Below are 24,232 nucleotides of genomic sequence, written 5' to 3'. Positions count from 1 at the left end.
GATGCTTCATTCTCTCTCAAATCCCTCCTCCTTTCTCTGTTGTCTGAACTTTGAGCAGCTCTGCTCAATAAACCCTTTCTGCATCTTTCTGCACTCAGGGTTCAGATCAGCTGACCCAGCCCAGGGCTCACATGTGGGCAGCTCTAAGCCATGGGATGTTCCCAGTGACCAGCCAGAGCCCTCCCGAGTGAGGACAGCAGTCCCTGCGAGGATGCACAGCCCATAGCAGCCATGGACACAAACAAACACGAAGGTAAAGCATCCTCTTATTTCACTTCTTGCTCGTATGAAAGGCAGCAAGAGAGAAACATGCTCTCATAGGAACTGTCTGCTGGCCACCAGCCAGGCCCTGAGAGCGCCTCTCAACCATGGCAGCTGTGGGCAAATGTTCAGTACTTTCAGTTCTTAGAAATATCTGGGGATTGGCATTTTTATTTCTTATTTTAGAACCATCTCCCTCTCCTCACTGGAAAATACTCCTGTGGCATATGTAATGTCCAACCTGAGAAGTCATTCCTTTTCTTGCCTCGTGCCCCACTTCTGCCTTAGGATGTAGAGAGACTTCTGACTGTCCAAAGCTGTGTTTTACATGAGGGTGCTGTGATGAGGATCTGCTTCTCTCCCCCATGTGCTTTGTAGGGAGGGGTTCTTGTTTGTACCGGTGCCACAACACAGATATCTGCACCAATCCCAATCTTGCAAGCACCAGGATGTATCCAGGCCACATTGCTTGCATGCAATCAGTCCTTGCTAAGGTTGGCTGCATTATAGAAAGTCTGCAAAGCTCAAATCCAGGGTTTTAGTGGTTATTGACTTCTTTCAGAGGAATGTGGTACTTGCTTTCCACCCCAAACCCCTTGCATTGTGCTTTGCCTTGCTACCTCAGAGGCACTGTGTCCATATGGTGAGGAACTCTTGGAACTATGAGCAGGGAGAGCAGCTCTAGGAGTGTCCACAGATGTCAGCTCAGGAGGGAGACTGGACCACTTCTTTCCCTCTTAAAAGGTGCTTGGTGGTGCCACTATTTATGACATAGTTATCAGAAAAGTTAATTTCTCTATTATTATTATGATTATTCTAATTTGATGAAATTAGGTCTATGTACCTAGGCCCTTACACTACAGCAGGCTGAAAAGGAAATTATCTCAGGGATTTTTTCCAATTAATTGTTATGCCCTCATGGGCTGCAGATATTCACTGCAGAAACTGGGAGATGCACAAAGTCCCTTGTTTCCCACAGTGAGACTGTGAGAAGCCTCCTCTGCTTCAGCTCTTTGCAGTGACTTTATAGAAATGATCTGGGTTTTGACTGGGTACATTCAGAGAGTGCTTGTGGCAAAGGTGGAAGTAAAGTCACAGTAGCAATGATCCTCTCCCCAGTTCCAGTCTCACTCAGGAGCAGTTCCTCACTTTTAGTAAATCCAAGGACATTACAGACTGATGCACAATCAAATCCACATGAAAGATCCCTACAGATCTCTGCAGGACATGGCTCAGGCCCTCTGTGTTATGTATCAGATTAAAAGACACTCAAAGAAAATTTGAGGAGACTCTTGTTTGCTGTGCTATGCTTCTACCTGACACCTCCAGTCCTTCACAGAGCTCTGCACTCAATACACTCACCCATGTTGTAAAAACAGCATCTCCTTGTCCTCCCAGCACCTGGTCTGTGTTGTACTATTAATTCAGAAATATGTCCTCTTGCTCTCTTTGAGTCAGTCCTTGCTATCCCCCAGCAAGAGCCCAACAGAACTGGCATGGGCCTCAGTTTCCATGATTCAGGAGAGTCATTGTACACACAGCCCCAGCTCCAGGCATCAGGAGAAACTTCTGGCCAAAGGTCAGTTCCTAATTCATGTGGTTGCAGAGAAAATCTGGAAAAAAAGAACCAGAAAGGCCAAAGCTGAAGATGAAAACAACCTGTAATTTAAAAATTGAAATGTGGGACTTGGTGCAGGCTGGCTGATGAGTTCTGACCCCAAACAGCTGGCAGTCTGCAGTCATAGTCACTTGTCCCAGTCAGCCTGCTGCTTCTTGTTTCCCCTAGGAGGGAGCATGAGAGGATATCCCCAGAGGCTCAGTGTCTGACCCAGCTACTCAACCCCACAGCTGAGAGAGCCACTAGCTCGGGCAGGAAGTGGCACATGGGCAGAGAGGAGCCCACAGCCTCTCAGCCTCTCCCTTCTGCAATTCACTGGGGAATTTGCTCGAGTTCCTCTGAATCAGGACAAATCCTAGAGACCAGAACAGGGCCATTTCATAGGTGTCCTTGCTGGTAACCCACATTCCCCCTCAGGGGTAAAGAAAATCAGAATGGAGCTATGCCTTGTATAGCTCTGACTTCCAGGCTTCAACTTTCCACTGGCTGACTGTGCAGAGTCCTCCCTGCTTTTCCAGCCTCTGCAGGACTGCATTTCCGTGGTCCTAAAGGCCCAGGTTGGAAAAGCACCAAGCATCTGTAGCCAGCATGGAAAGAAGGAGCTTGGCTTCCCCTGGAGTTGGGCATGGAGTTATTGGTCGTGTCTGTGACTTAACAGCAGAGATGAGTGAGGCAAATCCTTGGAGGCAAGGGAAAACCCATCTGGTGAAGTGGCATTCCCAAGGGGAGGCAATCCAGATGAGGAACAGAGTAGCATGGTGTTTTCTGGGAGTGAGATCCAGCTAGGGAGCCTGATGGAGGGAATAACACCAAGGCCATTGGACTGCAATTGCCTCAAAGGGCAACGGCAGCACAGCCAGAGGTGATTTCTGTTGGACAACTGAAAGTTTTCTCACAATACAGTTGGACTACATGCCCTTAAAAAGGTCCCTTCCAACTCAAATGATTCCATGATTCTAGGGTTAATGCCTAGAGATAATGTCTCTGCAGTGTCCAAAATACTTCTGCAAAATAGATATAGTCTCCTCCATCAGCTAAGTCTGTTTCAGCAATGTTAAGTTGCACAAGATCAGCTGGGATCACCATCCCACAAACCCCCAGGAATGACAAAACCAATGAAAAGGTGTAATTTTGGGAGGTTAGAAAAGACATCACTAGTGCTTGGACTGCACTGTGACAAAATAAAACTTAAAATATACAGATAAGGTATTTTGCCTTTTGTGGAGGTAATAGAAATATGTACAGATATAGCAGAGGACAAAATTGACCGTTTCAGTAGAGAAACAGATCAGTAATGCTTTGGGACAAAAAAAAAACCCAAAAGTCGTGTTATCTAAGGCTGGTACACAGAACTACACTTCACAAGGAGCAACTTAGTCCTAATTGCACATACAAGCTTTCTCACTTCCTTGCATGGATCAACACTGGCCAGACAAAGGACAGCAAATAAGGTGAATTTAACATCTGAATTTAGGTGAGTCATTCCTATTTTATAATTGCAGTTTATTTTACAAACGATATGGTGTTCAGACCTCCTAAAGTGAGACCTGAGTCCTTTAAAACTGATTTGCTCCTCAAGAGGGACTTCAAACCCTCTGTTCCAGTTATTTATAGCAGCCATTATAAGTCATTTTAATTGACTGAAGTTCTTTATTCCCACAGGAGGGACTGAAAGTGTGCCTGTGAGTACCCCTGCAACACAGATTTCCCAGGTAAAGATGAGCAAAATGCCCTAAATAACTCCAAGAGTTTAAAGAGTTACTAATATATAAACAGTAGTTAAAAGCTAAATTAAGTTGAAGGAAAAATGTAGGCATTTACAAGAAACATGGCAACCAAAATGTGCACACTGCATGAATAAATATCATACATCTTGGGCCTCATCTTAAAAGACCTGTCAGTAAAATTTGCTCACAACCAGTTGTATTTAGACAGGTGATTTGTGAGCTCAGCTAATTAAGCAGCTGACATCATTAGCACCAACTAGAGAATGTCAATTCACTGGGCTGGGGCGAGATTTCATGACTGAGCTTTGATGAGCTTTCAGCAAACCTCATGAACTGTCCCAGGAGCAATGATCTGTTGACTGACATGGGCCAGGGGTGTCTTATGCAGCTGGGGCTCGAGTCTTCTGTGGGGCTTTGGGTTATCCTGGCAGCCTCCCAGCTCCTCAGACCATGGAGTGCTCTTGCCTGTTAATCCAGAGCAGCCAGAGTGTTGAGTCTTTCTGCATGTCTTTGTCTGGCCTCCCAGCTAGAAACACAGGTGATCAGTTCCTCCTGAACTCTGTGCCTTGTCTTTGGGCTAACATTTTTGCTGCAATTGGACACCACAGATGCTGTAAGGTTGTCTATGACCACAGCCCAAGGAGTATCCGTCCTGTAAGATGCAGTTTTAGCCTTTCCACAGTGATGTTTCCTACTCATTTCCAGTCTGCAGGAAATGTGACAGAGTTTTAAGCACTTTAATCCCTGGTCTGGTTCAATATGGAACTGTAATCTGAGAGAGGAAACATACCCCTGAAGTGGAAATCCAGACTATTTGAGACCTCCCTTGTCACCATTGCAACACTAATGTCTGTAATTGCGTGCAAGTGCACCCTGGCAAGTGGAGAAGGCACTGCTTTCCATGAGCTACCCAGCACTTCTGTCATCTCATCTTCTTTTCCCATCAGAGAGCTCCAGGGGTCCAGCACAGTGCATCCAACATGCACCTGGGACTGTGTGCTGGAAACACCAAGCACACATGTGGCTTTCCAGCTGACATGTGGGTACCTTCATGAGTCCTTACATGTCAGTCACCAGCTGGCTCTTCCCTTCTGCTTCAGCAAAGGCCCTGTGGACGATGCACTTACCAAAAGGGGCTGCAGAGATGTGGAACAAGGGCTGATGAGTACTTGCAGCTCCCTTTAAGTCATCCTTCTCTTCTGTACTTACTCTGCTGCTCTGACTGTATGCCTACCATCCTTGCCTAGGAATATATATGCTGGATATACTCCTAGGACCAGCTTCTTTACCACTGTAAATGACTGCAGCCCTGCTGCTTTCCTGCTGTGAGGCACTGCAAGCCTTCCTAATGCTTGGCTGTAGGAGTGCTGCCCTTGAGCACAGGAGTTAGTGGCTGTTCTAAAAATTACTTGTTTCCTGGTAAAAGCATGCATCATACAACTCAGAAAACCAGATCCAGGGCTTGTGTCAAACACTGGATTTTGTGCCAGATTGGTTTCAAGCAGTGTCCTCAGGCAGCCCTCTTTTGAGATACAATGTCTATTTACTTCTTCAGAGCAGCCCCAAAAGATGTGCAGTGATGGACAGTAGATAAGCTGGGGAAGCACCACAGACAGGACTCCTTCATGGCCACCGAAGGTTCTGCTCTTTTCAAGGATATATTTATAATAGCAGAATTGTTCTGTGCAGTATTTCTTTATCATGAGCCTGTTTTCTCCTGCTTTTGACAGGCTCCAGCTCAAGGTCCCAGACAGCAGGTCCTGTTCTAGTGTAGGACTGAGGCAGCTGCCACGGGTGCAGATGCAAATGTCCATCCCTGTGGAGACAGGGCCCTGGATAGCCTGGCCAGTGCTGGGGGAACCTGTGGGGACACAGCTACTCAGAGAAGGCAGGGCTCCCTCTCATCCTTTCAGTGGCAGCCAGGACAGTGATCCAGCTCACCAAGGCTCTGCTGCCCTCTTTCCATCCCACTCCCTCCTTCCGTAAACCATCTCCATCTGCTGTCCACAACCATCCTCCCTGGGCTGCCTCAAAGCCTGATCAAATCTTTAGGCTGCAAGGACTGTTGTTATTTTTTACAAATGTCTCAAATTGCTGGCACCCACCAAGAGAGAGGGGGGAGACTCTGCAGTTTTGGTGGCTTGGCTCCAGGAAGCAGCATCAGTCCTGTGCACCCTTTGTGAATAGCACGGCTTTTCCACACAGAGCTGAAAAACATCAGGGCAGCAGGTGAAATAGGAGTCATGGGGCCCAAGAAAGACATACCTACAGACACATGGCACTGGATGCCTCACTGCTTTACTTTGACAGGTTTGAGGGCCACAGTCCAAAGGCAGATGGGCGCTGAAATCTGTACCTGGTGCTGAATTATTTAGATGCCTAAATGCTTTTTTTGAACAGTTGTTGGACAGGTTTGAAGGACTCCCTATGACTGTGCAGATTCATTTATCCTGTAGGCATTAATTAATTCAAGTTATTGTTTCTTAAATTCCACAACTTAAATGTTAAATTACATCTTTACTGCCATGAATAAGTGAGCCAGGGCAACACATTATGGTTTAACTGTTGCTGTATTACACAATCTGTCTTTTTTGGTATGTGTTGCACTTAGAAACACAGAGTTGGCTTGACTTTCCAGAGGGTCACAAACCTGTGAAGTACCTCTCTAGTCCTGTAGGCATAGATCATCCCTGTGGAGACAGAGCCCTGTCACTTGGCCAAGACATGGGCAGGGCCTGATACCTCTATGGCTTCTATCTGTTTTAACAGCTTATGGGATTTAAAGGATGGTTCTCTACAGCTTGCTTTTAGAAATGAGCTCAAACTAAAATCCACAGCTACACCATGCTTGGCAAGAGTTTAAAGATAACGTGCTGTTCCTGTACCACTTCACTTGATTTTGGATCAACTCTGCATCCAATGCAACAAGAATGTATTTCCCTCTATGCTAACCCTGACCTGCTCAGGGTTTCAGCACTTCTTGTTCCATCAGACAAGCTGCGTGGCTGGTTGGTGTTTCTGGCTGCATTCATCCCTCAAGCAGCAACACAAGGATGCATTTCAGTCTCTGAAACAGCCACTGCAAGCTGCATGGGGCTGAGGAAGGATATATGGGGCAGGATAGACTCTGGCTGGGCTCTGGAGCACTGAGATGGATACACAAAGAAACTAAGCTAGCACTGTCACCACAAAAGCAGAGATTGGCCAAAAGCAAATACCAAAATAACTGGTCACTGTCTGCTCTTAGATGCAGAGGATATTTTGTCCAGGCTCTAATCCAAGTCTTTCCTTATGTTGGCTGAACTCTGCTTTCATAGAGTGTTTCAGTGCCCATGGACACCAAATTCTCTGCAGTGGTCCACTTTTGCTGATGCTTTGCAGCTTTTCTTACTCTGAAACCTCAAGATCAGCAATGATTCCCACCCCTATACCCTTCAAAGAATCTCTGTAGTTTACCCCCTTTCAAGAAGCATCTGAGAAGGAGATGGTCAGGCTTGTGGGCAGAAATATTTCATTTTCAGCTTATTCTCCCCAGACCATGTTATCTCCAGGGCCAGCTCCAGGACCGCTCCACTGGTAGCAAGACTTGGGGCTGTGATATCTCCATCCTGAAGCAGATCTCTAAAATGGATAGCATAGGTTAGAATGGAATAGATATTCCAGTTGGAAGGGACAGATCTTGCAAATGAACCCTTTTCACTTGGAGGGCAGTGTGTGATGCCCAGCCCTGATGCAGGCTGGCTGACAGACTGTGCCTGGGCCATGTCAGCTCAGGGGGAAAGTGTGTCCTTAAGCACCTGTGAGCAGGGATGGGAATATTAATATTTTGCACAGTCACAGGACTTTATAACCCTCCCTCCCCCTTCTCCAGGCACATATGTTAGGATGTGTGATGATGCCACGATCATCTGGGCTGAGATATCAGCAGCAGTGTGGTCATTGTCTGCCCTAAGCAGCCCCTCTGACCCTTCAGGCTACATGCACAGGTCACAGGGTGACACTGTGGCCAGGAGGGGTGGGGGAAAGTGTTCAGCCAAGGAGTGTGGAGCTCCATCTGGCTTGGGGACTCAGGGTTTCATCCTGATGGAGGAAGATGTCGTCAGCCTCCTGCTCCCCTCTGCACTGTCCCAGTGCCTGTGGTTCCTGTCAGTCCTACCCAGGCACTCTGGAAATGTGTGTCCAGGCAGCTCAGAGTGGGGGCTGTGGGGTGAGTGCTGGGGATGGCAGGCAGACATCCTCTGTAAAGACACTGCCAGCCTTGACCAGAGGAGGCTGGTGCGTGCCATTGCCCCGAGGTATCGGAAGCCATCTCTGCTCCATTTGCAGGACTCAAGCGCCTGAGTTCCCGGGGTGGCTCTCCGCTTACCAGCAGTGCTCCCGCTTTGGACTCAGTTTATAACCAGATGTTAGGCCGCATTTCTGTTGTAAAGGTAAAAACCTCTGTGCTGAAGCGCCTTGGGCCGCGACCTCGCTGTGGGCTTTGTGCAGGCAGCACGAGCCTCGCTCACAGCACTGGGGCAGAGTCAGGCTCACCAGCCCGAGCTGCTCCCAAGAGGGCATTCCCTGCTTAGCTCTGTGCCAGCCGCTGATCCCCCTCACTGCCCACCTCCACACCTGCCTTGTCTGCTTGCTCTGCCAGCCTGGCTTGCCCCAGTCCATCTCCTGCTTCACCCAGCTATCACTGCCTGCCTCCAGCTTAGGTGGTGAGCACCAGGGCCTCTAGGGACAGAAAACAGAGAGAGCGGGCACAGCGTCACTATATGCCAGAGGAAAACCTCCTGTTGCCTCCCCAGCACAAGTTAGAGCTGCCTCCTTCCATGGAAAGGGCCCGTGGCAAAGGACAGAGCTTCTCCACAGCCCTTGGAGAGCGAGGGGTTAGACCTGTGTGGGGAGAGTACCAGCCCCACGTGTGGGAGGAGGACTTGCTCAAAACCGGACACGTTCTTGATTGCTCAGCTGCTTTGGAGATTAATAATCTGGCTGCTGTTATTGCAAACCTTCTTGGCATGTTTCAGACTGTCCTCTCCTACTACAGGCTGACAGTCTGCAAACTGCCAGGGAGCCTGGAAAAACTCAAAAAAGTTTTTAAAAATAGTCTGAAAAAGGGCACATTGATTGCCCAAGACAAACACCTCCTACTCTGTACCAAGGCTGCAGCAGGGGCCAAACCTCTCCCCATGTTTCCCAGCCATGAAAGGAGGAGGAGAAAGAGGACAGCACCTTACAGGATGGGTTACACCCAGCCTTTGTGACCCTGGGGACACAAACACCTGAGCCTGGGAGGCGGGACTGAACCCCCCTGTTTGTGGTTGCTGTAGTTGCAGGCATTGGCCTCTGAGCTGAAGGCGGGTTTCACAGAAGCAATGCAGGAGCTGTCACGCATCCAGCATGGAGAGTATGCCCTGGAAGAGAAGGTCAAGAGCTGCCGCTGTGCCATGGAAGAGAAGGTGGCTGAGATGAAGAATTCCCTCAACACATTCAAGGTAGGAGTGTGACCTGTGGGGAGCTGCATGCTTTCCACATGAGCTTGCCTGGCAGAGGGAAGCATTCTCCTGCCTCCATCAGGCAGGGAGCACCCCTGTTTGCAAAGAAAATGAGTGAGCAATTGTTTTGGATACACCTGGGGTACTTCCTTTGGCTTTGGGTCTCCCATCACTGCTCCAACTCACAAGTATCCCACACTCTGGCCTATTTAGCCTTCTTGACTGGCCATGAGGCTGTGCTGAGACTTACCTGGGCACAAAGCAGCCCTTGCTCTGGGCTGCACATGCCATAGGTTTATGGCCTGCTCACAGGCTACTGCTGGGCCACAGTCCCGCACCTCTCCCTGGGTCAGGTCTCCTGCATTTCCTGCAGGAACCAAAGCCACTGGGGAGCAGCAAATTAACACAAAACCCTAAAAGCCTTTTGAAGTCACATTTCCACATGGCTGGGAGGAAGTGCAGCCTGGTTTGATCTGGCCCAAGAGGATAAAGACAAAGGGCTGGAGAGACAGCCTAGCAAGAAGGCTTGATGTACACTTTAGACCAGCCAGTGTCTCCATGCAGAAACTGGATGATGAGGTAGGCAGAGGAACTTTTTTATAGTTTTTATTGCAAAATTTCCCCAGGGGTGTTTGCTGAGTCAATAAAACCTCGTGAAGCTAAAGAGGGCTGCTTACTGACAAAGCCCATTACTAACCCTGTGACAGAGAGACAGATGGCACCAGGCAAAAGGAGCCCTCGGTGCCAGATGAGCAAGGAAGACAACAAAAAGGGCAAGGGCATATGGGAGAGGTCTCAGAGCAACCAGACACAGGGTTCCCCAGGACATTGTCATAGGGGAAAAGGGGATTTAAAATGCAGATACAAAGAATTATGCAAGCAACAAAAGGGGCAAAGGCTGCTCTCTCTCTGCCTCATGCCCATGTTGGCTATTCAACCACTGAGCTCCCAGTGAAGTCACCTCCTTGCTTGGGGGAAATCTTTTGATTTACATGAAACTCTTGAGTATTCCTCCTCAATCCTGCTGCTCACACTCATGGAACCTGCAGGAACTTCATGCATCAGAGCCTTACATCTGAGTAAGGCTTGGCTGAAACTGCTTGAGGGAGGATACGGAGGGCCTCATTTCCTTAGCAAACCAGGCTAAAAGGGCAGATCCATGGCCTGATTGGCAAAAGCTTATACATGTGAATGCTCAGACTGGGATCTGAACCAGGTGCAACATGTGAATACACATGCTGGAAAACTGCAGAGGGAAATGTGCTCCCTAAGGCCCGCCTCCAAATGCCATTAAGGGCAGGAGTCCTCCCAGTGCTTTCAGCTGGTGGTGGATGAAGCCCTGAGTCTCATCTCCCACCAGTGCCTTGGTCATGTGGCACCACACTGGCTTGGGTGAGTGGCCTGTAGAATTGAGGATCACCACGTTGTGCACAGCACGTGTCACACATGCTGGCCTTGCAAAGGAAGAGTGTCTAATCACAGAGCCACTCCCCAGAGCACCCTGCAGCACCTTCTGTGCACACCAGCCATCACTCAGAGCTGTGCCACGTAAGGCTGATGGGCACCCTGGCAATGCTGTGCTTTTGCCTGTTTCTCAGGAGGAGCTCAGCGATGCAAAGTCAATGATTGAAGAAATCAGTGCCAAGCAGGAGGAAATGCAACAGAAAATTGAGCAGCTGCAGCAAGAGAAGCGGCGGGAATCACGGAAAATGAAAGCTAAGTAAGGGTCCAAACTCCATGGTCCTCAAAATGCTAATTAGCAGTGGTGTCCATTTTGTTCCTTTCTGTATAGCATAATTTCTTAGTTTTTTTCCTGGCTGGATGTGTGTATCAACCCTGTTTATGACCAGAAATGCTACACTTCACCCCAGGCTCTTAGACACACACCCCACAGAGCAATGACAGAAGAAAAGTGCTAACACCTCACTGTGATTCCAACAGCAAAACAGCCCCCAGCAGCTCCCTGGAGAGCCAGGGCCTGGTGGAACAGAGACCCACTAAAGACATGCTGGGGCTGTTGAAAGTCAGAAGCCTCTACCATTCCATTCAGACAACAGCACTGCAATTTCCCCTTCCAAGCTTGCAGGACTCAAAGGGCTCCTGATGGTGCAGTCCTGCTCTGCTTTCCTGTCAACAGCCTTTTCTCCTCTGAGCAGAGTCAGGGAATGTTCTCACACTGATGCTGTGATGAAGCAGACACTTGTCCAGCTTGCTCCTAATTAGCCTCCTTCTGAAAAGAGAGTTTTGATCATGAGTCTATACAGCTGCCTTTATGCAAACACTTTGCAAATCTAGGCTAGCCCCTCAGCTAATTAAGCTATTTAATTAGATTAAATATGCTCTGCAAAATAATAGATCTGAAATAACCTTCTCCTGTAGCCAGTGGAAGTTATTTCCAGAACACTGTTCATGAACTGCCAATTCCATCAAAGCCAGCTCCTTTCCTGGTCTCTGCTAGAGTTGTCCTATTTCTGACAGTGTTGGCCACAAATGTAGTGTAGGAGCTTCACCTGTAGCATTCAGACTTTCCAAGCACCTCGTTCTTTGTGTTTGTACAGGAGAGCACAGAAGGATGACCACGGGTCACAGACAGTGCCAACACCTCTCCAGGGCAGCCCGTTTCGATCCATCAACCTCCCAGAACCTGTGCTGATCAATGAAGATTTTACAAGTCTTTTACACAACGTGACTTATGAAAAAGGTAAGAAACAGAACAGGCAAATGCAGTGCCTTCCTCAGGATAAAAATCAGAAAAAGATCACTGGGGTAACCTGGGTTCAGGAAGTATTTGCTCTGCAAACACTGTCTCAACAGCCATTTCTTGCCTCCTCCAAGGAGAGGGATACAGGCTGGATCTTCATTTCTGTAGTGACAGTGGCACAGATACAGAACCAAATGGGGGCTCGATAAAAATCCTGGTTTTGTTTCTGTGTGAGGGAGCAGGGCACAGGAAGGAGGATCACACCTTGATGAAGAAAACACTGGTCAACTGCCAAACACTTGGAAGTTGGAATCAAAGAAAAGGACACGGACCAGAACCTTTCGTTCTAGTCTGGGGGGTCTAAGCTGGTCTATCACTCTCTTGCTGTTCAGATAGGAAGATAATAAAAACATATTCATTAAAAATGTCAACAAAGGCAGAGATGAGATGAAAACCATATGCTGTTTTCTACTCTGTTTTGCCCAGAACCTGTCAGTTGTGGCCCTCCTCTGCCCTATGCTCTGAGGTGGCATGTCAGCTCTCTCCCTCACACCCCTCTTGCACAACCACCTTTCTCACCCACTTCTCCCACTGCTCTTTTCTTTCCAGTCTCATCCCTCTGCTCTTCAATTAGCTCCTTTCCACTCAAAACATCACTCCTGTCTCTGTGTCAGGTCTCCATCCTCTTTCTTCTGCGTGGAGTATCCTCTACCCAACCTGCACCTGCATGCCAGGAGAAGCCAAGACTGCTCACATTCCCCTGCAGTCACGCACCACTGAGCACAGCAGGGATCCCACATTATCTGTCTGCAAGGGTTACTGAAACACAGACTTTATGACAAGAGCCCAGCAGAAAAGATCCTCTTTACAGGAGAGTCCACAGGGGTGTTTTCATAGCAAAACTCTGAAAGACTGGAGGATTTTACCCTAGTGACAGGGCTTGGCAGGAAGAAGCAAGCTCTGCAGTTGCCTTCTGTTGCTAAAGTTCCCTTTGTTCTTCAACAGTGTCTGACACCAGGATCATGCCCATGGGAGAAGGAGGTGTGAAGGTCATAGCAGGCCCAGGTAATAAAATATCAAGCATCAAAAGACAGCAGGACAATGATTTAATTAGAGTGCTTGCTTAACTGCTCTGAAGAAATGCTTTCAGGGAAGGCATTTCACAGGGATGTCTTTCACTCTGCCCTGTACCTCCATTTTCCTACTTGCAGCTGAGATATGAGGGCAAACCTGTGTCCCTGAAGTGTCTCTGGTGGTCAGTGCCAAGGATTTGGCAGAGAAAGCCTTTCTACTATTGCTTTCTTAGATTCTAAGTGCTTTTGCAGAAAGGAAGAACTGAAGCTTCCTGATGTGACGAAGAATAGTGAGAGCACCACTTTTCCCACTTGGGAAGAGAAGGTGTTTCTGCTTCTCTAATGTATGTCTAATTTTAGATCTTATTTGGCTTGAAAATAAATGCTGGAAGAGTGCAAACCTTGTTCTGCTGAAGAGCTCACCAACTGCACTTCCTTTGCAAATTAACTCTACAAGGCTACAGCTCTTGTGAAGCACAAAGAATGCTCCAAATTCACCTTCCAGTGCTTCAAATGGATGGGAACACAGCTGCTTGCTGCAGCATAACCTATCAGAGAGATGTGATGTCAGAGTCCATAGAGCTGTCTGTCATTGCAGGAGCAGCCATAGAGACAGATGACAGCCTCAAGCCTTCCCTGGCAACAGAGGGGCAGTCAAAAATGCATCTGCCATCAACAGTATGGAAGCAGCCCAAGGACACCAAGGACTGGGGAGATGAATACATTTCCAAAGAGCAACCGGAGAGAGGGAAAGACATGGGCCAAAGCAGATACAGCTCAGCAGACAACATAATATGTGAACCCTCTTTGGCTGGTAAGGAGTAGAAAACTCTGGCTAGAGGCTCAAAGCTGTTGTGAGCTGGCTGGTGATCAGCATCCATGGAGGGAGACACACAGGCCAGTTTCTGCTGCTGGGGGGAATCTCTCAGGGCCTCACACTCCAAGACCTCTGGCCCTTGTATTTGTTGGGCTGTGTCACTGACAGAACCACTCTGTACCCAGGACAGCCCTTCTCCTTTCCAAGACCTGCCAGGTTCAGAGTAATGATGGGATTGCAGCAGAGTAGCTGCTTAAGTGGGTGAAAAATACAACTGCTCATTCTGCAGGGTTTCTTCAGGATGGGAAACCCTGATATGAGTTGTTTTGCCTTTGATTGCTTGTTTTGTTATTCTTAGAAAAATTTTGTATTCATAGGGGGAAATACATCTGCTTTGGAGCTTTCTTAGCAAACTGAGGCACTGGTAATGGCTGGGGCATGCTGTAGCATCAGGGTGGAGTTTTACATTTTCGGTAAAGACACAAAAAGATGAGACATTGATATAATTTTTAAACAAGTTTCTTCTTTCATGGTCCCTTCACCAGTCTAACATGCAGCTGTCCTTGAGGGTAGTATTTTCTTATTTTTAAACTTAACCCTTATCTTCTGGAAGCCAAAAGGCAGAATATCGCCTTGGAGCTGTTGGAGTCAGAAAGGAAGTATGTCATCAACCTTTCCCTCATCCTGAAGATCAAGGCCACGCTGCAAGGGCCAGATGTGAAAAGAAGCACCAAAGAGAGAAGGTATTTGATGTAATGTGCTCTCTGTCTTTTGGAGAGTTTTCTTCAGTCAATATTACTTCTGCATTATCCCCTCACAAAATTTTCTTACATCCACACAGAAATCTTTGAACACTTAGTTTATTTCTAGTTGAAAACTGGAGGCACTGGAGGTTTTTGCAGTCATTAAAGACATTCCTGCCTGTCCCTTGCATCTTGTCCACCATCTTTCTGATTCTGGGTGAAATCAACGTGAAGTGGCAGAAAGGCAGTAGCACATTTTGACCAGCTCTGCATCAGTGGGTTGTATTGTAAAAGGGCCTGACAAATGGGACAAGACAGAAAGCTGGGGAGCTCTCCTCCAAGCTCTCAGTGGGATGGCTCAGGGCCATGGTCCTGCATCATCAGCCACTGCAGCATTGCCTGGGGCTTTTTAGTGCTGCTAATTCTGGTCAGCTACTCAATGCATTGCAAGGAAAGCCTAAGGAGCTTTCAAAACACTTTATTAATAGCCAGCTGGAGAGAGTACTTGCATGTACACAGCAGCCAAAACAGGACCCTCTGATGCAGCCAGGGCTCCAGCCACAGGAGTCAGTAACACCTGTGCTATTGCAGCAATAATAGGTGCAGTCAGTATTACATATGCAAGGCTGTGCTGACCACTCAGGACTGCCCACTTCAGAAGATTTCAGTTATTAGGGATGAGGTTTTGCTCTGTGTAACCAGTCTGATTTGGTCTCTCCCATCAGCTTTTTCCCCAACTCTTTGCGGTTCCTGGTGCAGCAGCACGTGGATTTACTGCACGCTCTCCAGGAGAGAGTCCTGAGCTGGCCACGACAAGGGATCCTAGGAGACATCTTCCTGAAGCTGACAAATGATGAGGTATGTTAAAAACCTCTCCAGAATCTTCTGTCATGTTTCATTAAGTTTTATTGAGGTACAGGTAGACCAAGACACCTTGAACAGAGGGGCTGTGCTGTGCAGCTGTGGCCTGAAGGGCAAGGCCTTTCAGAAACCCCCTTGGAGCACAGTCCTGGGCCATGGCAGCCCCTCTGGTGTTCAGGGATCCCATATGCCAGACCCACCTGTGGGCAAGCAGCCCCATAGCACAGCTCCATAAACTACATGGGACCCAAACCTGCTTGCAGGAGCCACAGGTGAGCCTTGACAGCTTGAATGGCTGTATTTCCAGTGAGGGTGTGAAAAGAGAGGGGTTCTGATGCTCCCCTGCCCCAATACACCTTGCTCAGAGTTCTGACAAGCAGGTGGGCAGGCACAGGCCCACATGGTTTGTTGCACCCACTTCTGTTGCCCTGGTGAGCAGCAGGGATGTGTAAAAACTCATCTGATACTTTATAAATTTTAAGAATCTTAGATAACAAGAGCTTCTTACTGTCCAGCCTCTTGACCCCTCCCCACGTGCAGTAAAGCTTTACATACTGTGCTCAACCGCTGAACACATTTTATAAAACAGACTTTCCTGAAAAGTTCCAAGCCCTGAAGGAGTGAAACAGCAGCTCTGCTGCATCAGTGACCTTCCAGCAGTGGTGGTGGGGAATTAACAGTTTGGTTGGTTCTGTGACCAAAAATCCCTGTTAAGTTTGTGTGTTCTTTTCTCTTTCTCTTTTGTAAGAATAATTTTCTGGACTACTACGTTGCTTACCTGAGGGACCTGCCAGAATGCATCTCTCTGATCCACGTGGTGATCCTGAAAGAGGTAAACTTCCTTCCTGCCTGCTTCCCAGCACGTAATGGCAACATGCAAGCCTGGATCTCCTTCTGTTATGCCTGCCCATGACAGGACTCTCCTGCCAATCCCCTTGCTCTGTTTCCTGGAGGTTGCCGTGGCTGACTGGCACCTACAAAAGGCAGCTTTGACACCTTCCTCACTGTCTGAAACCAAAGCAGCTTTTCTGCTGTGCCATGAAACAACGTCTCAGATTAAACCTCCCAAAAGCTTGCCTATGCATGTGCTATCCAGACCTTTTCCAGGAACTGTCTCCTGGAAAATGGAGGACTCACCCAAACAGAGGGATTGAGTCCTTTATAGAGAAAAGAGTCTTCATTTTCAGCTTCATCTATTTGGGTCTGGATTCTTGGTTTAAACTTAGAAAGTTAAATATAAAGGTAGTTTAAAGTGCAGTAACCTAACCCCATTTGCTTGCTTCCAATATATTTTAATTTAGAAGTCAATCTCATTTTTTTCAATTAATTTGAGCCTAAACTTCATTCTGAGCAACAATGTTTTCTTGGAGTTTCACTGAAATTTAACTAGTGCACTTTCAATGTGCCTTCCTACTTTACTAGGCTGAGTGTCCCTGGTAGATAATCCCCAACCTAAAAGCTTGGTGTGCCCCTGTGAAGTAACTCCTTACAGCACAACTACTCATTAAACCACAGAACCATCTGGAAAGAGATGTGTCTTATGGGTGGAAAAGACTCTTAAGTCACTTTCTCTATTTCAGGTAGAAGAAGAAATCAAGTCTGATCTCTACATTCTGTTCTTTCATATAGTCCAGCGAATCCCTGAATACCTTATTCATCTACAGGTAGGGCCCCAGGATGGAAACTGTGCTGTTGAACTCTAATCACATCAGGTGACTTTTGACTCAGAGCTGGTATTTGGGCCTGTACAGGTACAGGGTCCTGACAAACACAGTGCATTCTTTGAATTAAAAAAAAAAAATTAAAGGGAAAGCCAGCTAACAATAGGTTAAGTTTCATCTTTTTCACATGAGGCTTGCTTATATTTGCCAGTTTCTCCAATTGGCCTGCCAGAAACAGCTTTTGTCCCCTGGGAAGCCAAAGGCTCTGCTGTCTGCTGCTCTGGGAAAACAGGAGGCCAGAGATGGAACACATCTGAGAGTGCTCCTAGGGCCCAACAACCTGTCCTATAGAGAGATGGCTGATAAAAAAGAGTTCTGGTTCACAGAAGGCTTATCTGAATTGTACTGGAACATTTCAGACAAGGCAAATGCACAGAAAGCAAGTCCTAGAAAATCAAAACATTGGTTTATTCACTCTAAGCTAAACTCAACCAGTGCATCACCCACCCATCCCGTGATTACATTTACAGTGGTTCCTTGTGCATTTGCACTGAGCTAGTGGGAGGCAGGCCCCATCCAAGTCCCTCAGGAACTCATGGTGCCTAGCAAAGCTCCCCCAGGGCACTGCCATGAGCACTCCAGAGCCCTAATCCATGGTTCCAATAGTGCCTTCTCCCCAGAAAGGGTCAGGACAGCCTCCCAACAGCCTGCTCTCCTCTGTGCCCCAGAATGTCCTGAAGTTCACGGAGCAAGAGCACCCTGACTATTACCTGCTGCTGGTGTGCGTGCAGCGCCTCCGCGTTTTCATCTCACACTACAGCCTCCTCTTCCAGTGCAACGAAGACCTGCTGATACAGAAGAGGAAAAAGCTGAAGAAGTAAGCACAACATCAGCTCATTCTCTCTGTCATCAGGGAAGGGAGGGGTGGGGGAATTCTGGCAAACAGGGGGTTTAGGTCCAGGCAAGATCAACAGGCACATTGCTCTGTTGAAACAAAACAAAGCCCTTTGCATCTGAGTGCTGGAGAAGAACCACTACTGGCATTTGCCCTCCAAACTGAGATCAGACTTGGGATGGGCCCTTCTGCTTAACTCTGAGTATGAAAGAAAAATCACTTCTAAGTCCTTCTAAATAAAGCAGCCACATGTTTCATGGAATCATTTGATTTCTTAAGCTGGTGGCAAAGTCACTCCCCAGTGGGAAAACACATGGGGATTTAGCTCTGGCAGCTCCAGGCCCTGGTGAGGGTGAGGACTGTTTCCCTTATGGGCTGAGACTCCAAAAGAATGATGTTATTTTTCTGGGGGAGGAGGTAGGAGAAACAAAAGCCTCCCATAACCTGTTTGAGTTGAACTATGACAGAAATTAACCTGAATGTAGATTCTCAAGTTGCAGTTCAGAATAATTCCTTGAAATCAAGGCTTTTTAGTAAAATCAGAATCTGGTTGCCTTTGTTCTTTGTGATGATTTACCCGAGTAGGACAAGATCAAACTTCAAGGGAAGCTTCCAAGTATGGAGGGTGGTAAAGGGCTGGAGCAGATTGCTGGGGAGGGACTGCAATCAGGAGAGGTGATAAGAACACCACAGAAAGCAGGATGCCCTGCTGGCTGGAGCAGAATAGGTGGAACAGGCTCTTCCTTGGGGTGGGCAGAGGTGAACAGGAATATTAAGGTCCCTCCCAGTCCTGTTTTCTGTGATTCTACATGCTCGTGCTCATTCGCTGCCTTATTTCTTAGCCCGACGATGGATTTCTCCTCCCTCAGGTCATCCCTGGTGAAGCTGTACAAAGGTCTCACCTCCCAGTGCACAAGCCAGGAGGTTTCTCCAACACCCAGTGCAGCATCAATGCGGGACAGTGGGATCCACACTGAAGAGGCCATCCAGTCATTCCCAGCAGCACCTTCTTCTGGCACAACCACCCCGTAAGCCTGTTGTCCTTGTGGGCAGTTTTCAAAGTAGGCTGAAAATTCTCTCCTCACCCACAGCATGCCAGTGACACCAGGCAGCTACAGGCTGTAATTTCCAAAACCACTCCTTGTATATGGATAGAGACATGGAGGGCTGGCTCCATCCTGCTATCCCCTGCTGTGTGGTTTACAAGCAGGGGATGTTTCAGAGCTCTAGCCAGGACTGCCTGCTAAGGCAGTACGTGAGGGAGGACCTGAATTTGTTTAGGCCTGACAGTGGTGTGCACAATAACACTCTGCATTATTCACTGTCAACATTACAAGAGCTGGGAAACAGGACCAAGATCTCAGAGCAGGGAAAAAAAATACTTTTCCACACAGCATATAATGGAATGATGTGATTTGCTATCACAAGCTACAAGTACAAAATGGGTTCAAAAAGACACAAGACTAAGTCAAGACAGACAGGGTTACTGGTAACACCTGGAAATCTTCACAGAATCACAAAATATTCTGAGTTGGAAAGGACAAGAATCATTGAGTCCAACTCCTGGCCCTACACAGAACCATCCTCAAGAGTCACACAGTGTGCCTGATAGCTTTGTGCAAACACCTCTCGAACTCTGTCAGGCTGGTGCTGTGACCACTGTTTTGGGGAGCTTGTTCAGTGCCCAACTACCCCCTGGGTGAAGAAACTTTTCCTAATATCCAACCTAAACCTCCCCTGACACAACTCCAAGCCTCAGGTCCTCAGGTCCTGTCACTGGTCACCAGAGAGAAGAGATCCATGCCTGCCCCTCTGCTGTCCCTCATAAGGAAGCTGCAAACTGCAATGAGGTCTCCCCTCAGTCTCCTCCAGGCTGAACAGACCAAGTGTCCTCAGCCACTCCTAATACAGTTCCCCTTTGGCCATTTCCAGCCTGACAGGTGCCAAATGAGATAATGATCAGAGAAGCACTCTAGACGTACCTTTATTCTTATGCCAGCAATTTGTGGCCATTGTGCTTTCTTATCTCATTTGATACTAACAAGAGTTTGGCTGCATCATTCCCAGTCCCCCTCTGTTAGCAGTGTTATAGATCAGTCCTTAGCCTCCTTCTCCCCAGACTGCCCAAGCCAATCTCCTTCCTCTCACACACAGATTGCTCCAGGGCTCCACCTTGGTAGCCTCAGCTGGCACCACCCCCACATGCATCCTGAGCTGAAGGGTAGGAGCCCTCCAAGTACTCCTGACACATTTTGGGGACAGAGTCACTTTACCCATGAGAGAAACCCAGTCCACCTGAAAAGACAACCAGACCACAGGAAAGTGAGGCACAGCTCCTACATTACAGAGAGGGAAGGAAAGTTAGAATCTAAAATACACATAAGCAGGAGAGAGATGGAGCAGTTGGCTTCTCATTTTATGCTGTAAAATACAAAAGTTAGACAAAGCTACTGGATAAGCAGTTCTGTGTCTCCAAATTTGGTCCTCCTAACCAGCCAGGCCATTTCTGTAAGAGACACCTACTTCTGTTACTGTTCTCCAAGACAGGAGAGTACCTTTTGGCCATAAAATCAACACAACAGGGCTGGGGGAGTGGAGGGGTGGGGGGAATTTGTCATGCTGTCTCTGTCATCCTTTAGTATTCCACTTCTGTCTGTTTTTTTGTTTTGGTTTGGTTTTTATTTCGAAGGCATTTGATGCCGCAGATGAAGAAACCGCAGCCGACAGTGATGGAGAACATCCAGGCTGTAAAGCCCCCTGACTGGGAGATGGAAAGCAGAAAACACGAGAGGCCAGAGAACATCCTTGCCTCCTCTCAGCTGACAGAGCAGGAACTCAAGGCCTTGACAGCCCCCCTGCAATCCATCCCCGAAATGGAGTACGAAGCGCCGCCGGCTGACGCGGTGGGGAACACCGAGAGAGCCATCAGAACCTCCGTGGAACTGCTGCAGGATGCCAGGAACTTTGCACCAAGCTATGAAGAGTTTGACTACCCTGGGGAGGTTTTCACCATGCCAGGCCCCTACGAAGATGACACCTTCCAAAACCTTGCTCTCTTTGAAAACTGCTCCCCGGCCTCTTCCGAGTCCAGCTTGGATATTTGCTTCCTTAGGCCTGTGAACTTCACCTCAGAACCAGAGAGGACAGACCATGCCTTGCAGCCACTGCCTAAGAGCTGCACTCCCGTGAGCAGCAGCACCTACAAGCGTGAGATGTTCCACAGCAAAGGGAAGCAGCTGAGCAGGTCCCTGAAGGAGCTGCCGCGCAGCGCGGAGGGCGTGAGCACCAGACTCTACAGCACACGGAGCAGCAGTGGGAGCCGTCTGCAGCAGAAGCAGGACAGGAATGTTCAGCCTCACATGATCTCAGCCTCATCCCGAAGCTCCCAAAGGAGCTACTTCCCCCCACAGAGAGGAGCGGGTGAAAAACCGAGCTTTTTGGAAGTAAGGAGGCTTAAATAGGAGGAGGAAAAAAAGTGGCACATGGTGCAGCAGCAGGAGGAGAAAGATCTGAGATACAGTTAGAGTAGAACATGCCAAAACAGCTTTCAAGCCCACACATTCCAAGACCTCAATTGCTCGTTTTCACACACATCTTCCCCAGGGACAAGCACAGGTTGAGGCGCACAGCTGGCTGAGCTAGAACACCTTTGAGACAAGGTAGCCTCTTGTGTGTCTCCACTGTCACTGAGCTTCCCCCTCCAGGTGAATGTTCTGAGCAGGTCACAAAGTTTACACAAAGCTGTTCAAAATTAGTGCTGTGGTTGGCACCCAGTTAAACAGGTGCCTTTCCACCTGCTGTGAGGAGTGCTGGGTAAGTGCTGGATAAGTCCTGCCAGTGTAAACCAGCATGACTTGGCCAAGCTCAGCCCATTTACACCAGAAGGGATCTGGTCCATAGATTTTGTTTCACCTGTATTTTTTGCCTGGATTGTACAGACCTAGGCCAAACTCTGTGTGAGAAGAGTCAGAGCCCAGCAACCGTGTCCCTCAGATGGGACATGGCAAACAGCAGTGTAACCCTTCAGGGACACCAGGTCCTGCAGGAGCAATGTTTCTGTAGCTTGCAGTGACTGTTCAGAGTCAGCTTTGGGCTGTCACAGCCAAGGAAGAGGAGGCCAAGGGTGCTCTGAGGTGCTTAGATAGGAGGGTGTAGATGCAGATGATGTAATATAGGTTCCAACAGCCTGACTGAAAAGGCAGCAAGGAAGCTTCAAAAGAAAAGAAAAAAAAGCCTAGTGAGTGAAGGAGGTGGTAGAAGGTTGAACAGGGGAGATGAGGCAGAGGGAAGAGCCATGGGGACACAGGCACCCCAGGGAAAGGGGATGATGAGCTCTTTGGCACTCAAATGCACAGAACTAAGGCCCGCAGCAGGGTGCAGATGTGGAGCTTGTCCAGAACTGCAGGACATGTTCTCCCCCACAGTGCAAAGTGCAGTGGTGGGCAGAATTGGAGAAAAGGGTCTTGTCCAGAGTCTTGCTGAGAGGAGCTTGGCACTCTCCCAAAAGAGGGACAGCACTTTTAGTGGCACATTTACCACAAGGTGTGTGTGCTAATGAAGCCTTTTGCCCCAGAGATATAAAACCATGCATCAGCAAAGCCAGTAGAAGAGTTTTTCACATTTCATCACTGCTCCAAAGCCTGATGCCTCCCTGCTCTAGGGGAGAAAGGAGAGGGTGGGAAGTTCTTCCAACTGCCCAAGCTGGCTTGCTCTCTCACTGGCAAAAGAAGCTAATGAGCTTCTCCTAAACAAAAAGCTTAGCAAGAAAGGCTCCAGTTCCTTCTAACAATGCTTATCCTTCTATTCCTCTGTCACTGCCTCAGCCCTAGAGCCAGGAACAAGCTCTCTGCAGAGGTACCAGTGTTGCTTCCCAGCCTTGTCAGCACCTCCTCACCCACCAGGTCCCTCCTAGCACAGAGAGAGAGAGAAATAGAAAGAGAGAGAAGGGAACAAGAATGTGAGGTTTCAAATGCTGGTTAAATTGTCTTTTCCCTTTTAGGAGCTCCATGCAGAAGACAACACCAGGTTCTGCCAGAAGGATGACAATGAGCAAACATCCTTCAGCGACCACAACCCGCGGCACGAGCCCAAGGGGGGGTTCCGGAGCTCCTTCCGCAAGCTCTTCAAAAAGAAATAAGCAGCCCCAAGAGAGGCAGGCCACAGCCAAAGCACAGCAGTGCTTCCCCAGGTCCCCGGGGGTGGAGACAGACAGCAAGGCCCCAGGATCCCCCTGGCTAACACAGAGGGTGGAGGGTGGGGGAGAGGAGACTCTCACAACTGCCTTACAAATGCATCCTGCTCTTCCTAGCACAGGGCAGGGCCAGGCTTTGGGTTGCAGTGGAGCTCAACCAGCAGGTCAAATAAGCACAGGAACTTGCTAGCTTTCATCTCTACCTGACTGAACTTCCCTCCGTTTTGGAAAACTTTGGCTGAACCCTAATATCTTCTCCTCCCCCTCATCCCCCAAAACTGCTTGATTTGCCATACATCTTTGCTCTTCCAAACTCAAGGCAGGTCTTATTTGGCCTCAACCACAACAGAAAGGTTACCTTTGCAGCCCTGGCATCCTGGCCAGAAGTCTAAAATTCCCTTCTTTCCTCTACTTTCCAAAAATACCACCATCAAAGATGCATTCCAGGAGGCCAGCTCGCATTACCCAGGTGGTTTGAGAAGGTCTAAGAAGCATCAGCTGAAGCACCTGAGCATTGCACTGCCTAATCAGCAACATCCTTTCTTTTGGATTTCCATCACTCACCAAAATCCTATTTCACCTTTTATGTGAATGCTGTTTTCCTGAATTGTGTCCTGCTGTAGGAATCACTGCTTCTGCTCTCAGAATCGCCTGCGTCTCCAGGCAGGCTGGGCCCAAGGCCTGCCACAAGAGAGACTCTTCTCCACCTTATCCCCAGTGTGGATCAGTGCAGACACTGGTAGTACCAAACAGTGTCCTGGCTCCTGGTCTACAACACACCTGGAATACACTTTGCTAACTCTTTGGCCTGACCCATCACGTGCAGCTTTGGGAAGGTTTTTCCAGCTAAAAATTGAGGCACTAGTGCAGGAAAGTTGATGGTGCACCATGTTCAGAGCCATAGCCCTCCTTCTTGTGCAAGGAGAGATCAACGAGGCCAGGCACAGGCCACCCTCCTCACACCTGGATGTGACAAACCCTCAGTTCCAGATCTCTGCAGAGGACTGAGAGAAGCTCTGCTGTGATACCCGTGTCACACACCAGCAGCAAGAGCACCACGGGCTCAGTGGGTGACCAGTGCAGTCCTGGTGAGCTCTGGTGCCACCTGAAGCTGGGACATTCTGAGGGCAGTTTCAAGAGCAACTGTGGTTTTATCACCTTGTTTTGACACACCTGGGACTCTGGTCTGTTCAAAGGACAG

At 48.3% G+C, this 24,232-nt stretch overlaps 1 protein-coding gene across 1 annotated transcript; it reads left to right on the top strand.

Annotated features, from left to right (window-relative positions):
- The first annotated feature begins 231 nt into the window (after positions 1 to 231).
- ARHGEF33 (Rho guanine nucleotide exchange factor 33) lies at positions 232 to 22,985 on the top strand. The gene is made up of 15 exons (XM_031063675.1): positions 232 to 253; positions 3,542 to 3,591; positions 8,925 to 9,089; positions 10,688 to 10,809; positions 11,648 to 11,790; positions 12,796 to 12,855; positions 13,462 to 13,677; positions 14,294 to 14,423; positions 15,149 to 15,281; positions 16,033 to 16,116; positions 16,865 to 16,948; positions 17,674 to 17,822; positions 18,683 to 18,868; positions 20,530 to 21,283; positions 22,840 to 22,985. Exons 1-15 carry the CDS (start codon positions 232 to 234, stop codon positions 22,975 to 22,977), a joined length of 2,436 nt encoding a protein of 811 aa, XP_030919535.1. The 3' UTR covers positions 22,978 to 22,985.
- Positions 22,986 to 24,232: the final 1,247 nt, after the last annotated feature.

This window comes from Geospiza fortis, unplaced genomic scaffold, assembly GCF_000277835.1.
Source record: "Geospiza fortis unplaced genomic scaffold, GeoFor_1.0 scaffold99, whole genome shotgun sequence".
NCBI lineage: Eukaryota > Metazoa > Chordata > Aves > Passeriformes > Thraupidae > Geospiza > Geospiza fortis.
The sequence above is the reverse complement of the archived record's forward strand: the minus strand, read 5'-3'. Positions and strand labels throughout refer to the sequence as shown.

Bases quoted from the DNA above. Each gene is read 5' to 3' on its own strand.
- ARHGEF33 (XM_031063675.1), top strand. From the start codon at position 232: ATGGACACAAACAAACACGAAG. The intron at 254-3,541 runs GTAAAGCATCCT...TTATTCCCACAG, and splicing joins GGACACAAACAAACACGAAG to GAGGGACTGAAAGTGTGCCT. The intron at 18,869-20,529 runs GTAAGCCTGTTG...TTTATTTCGAAG, and splicing joins TCTTCTGGCACAACCACCCC to GCATTTGATGCCGCAGATGA.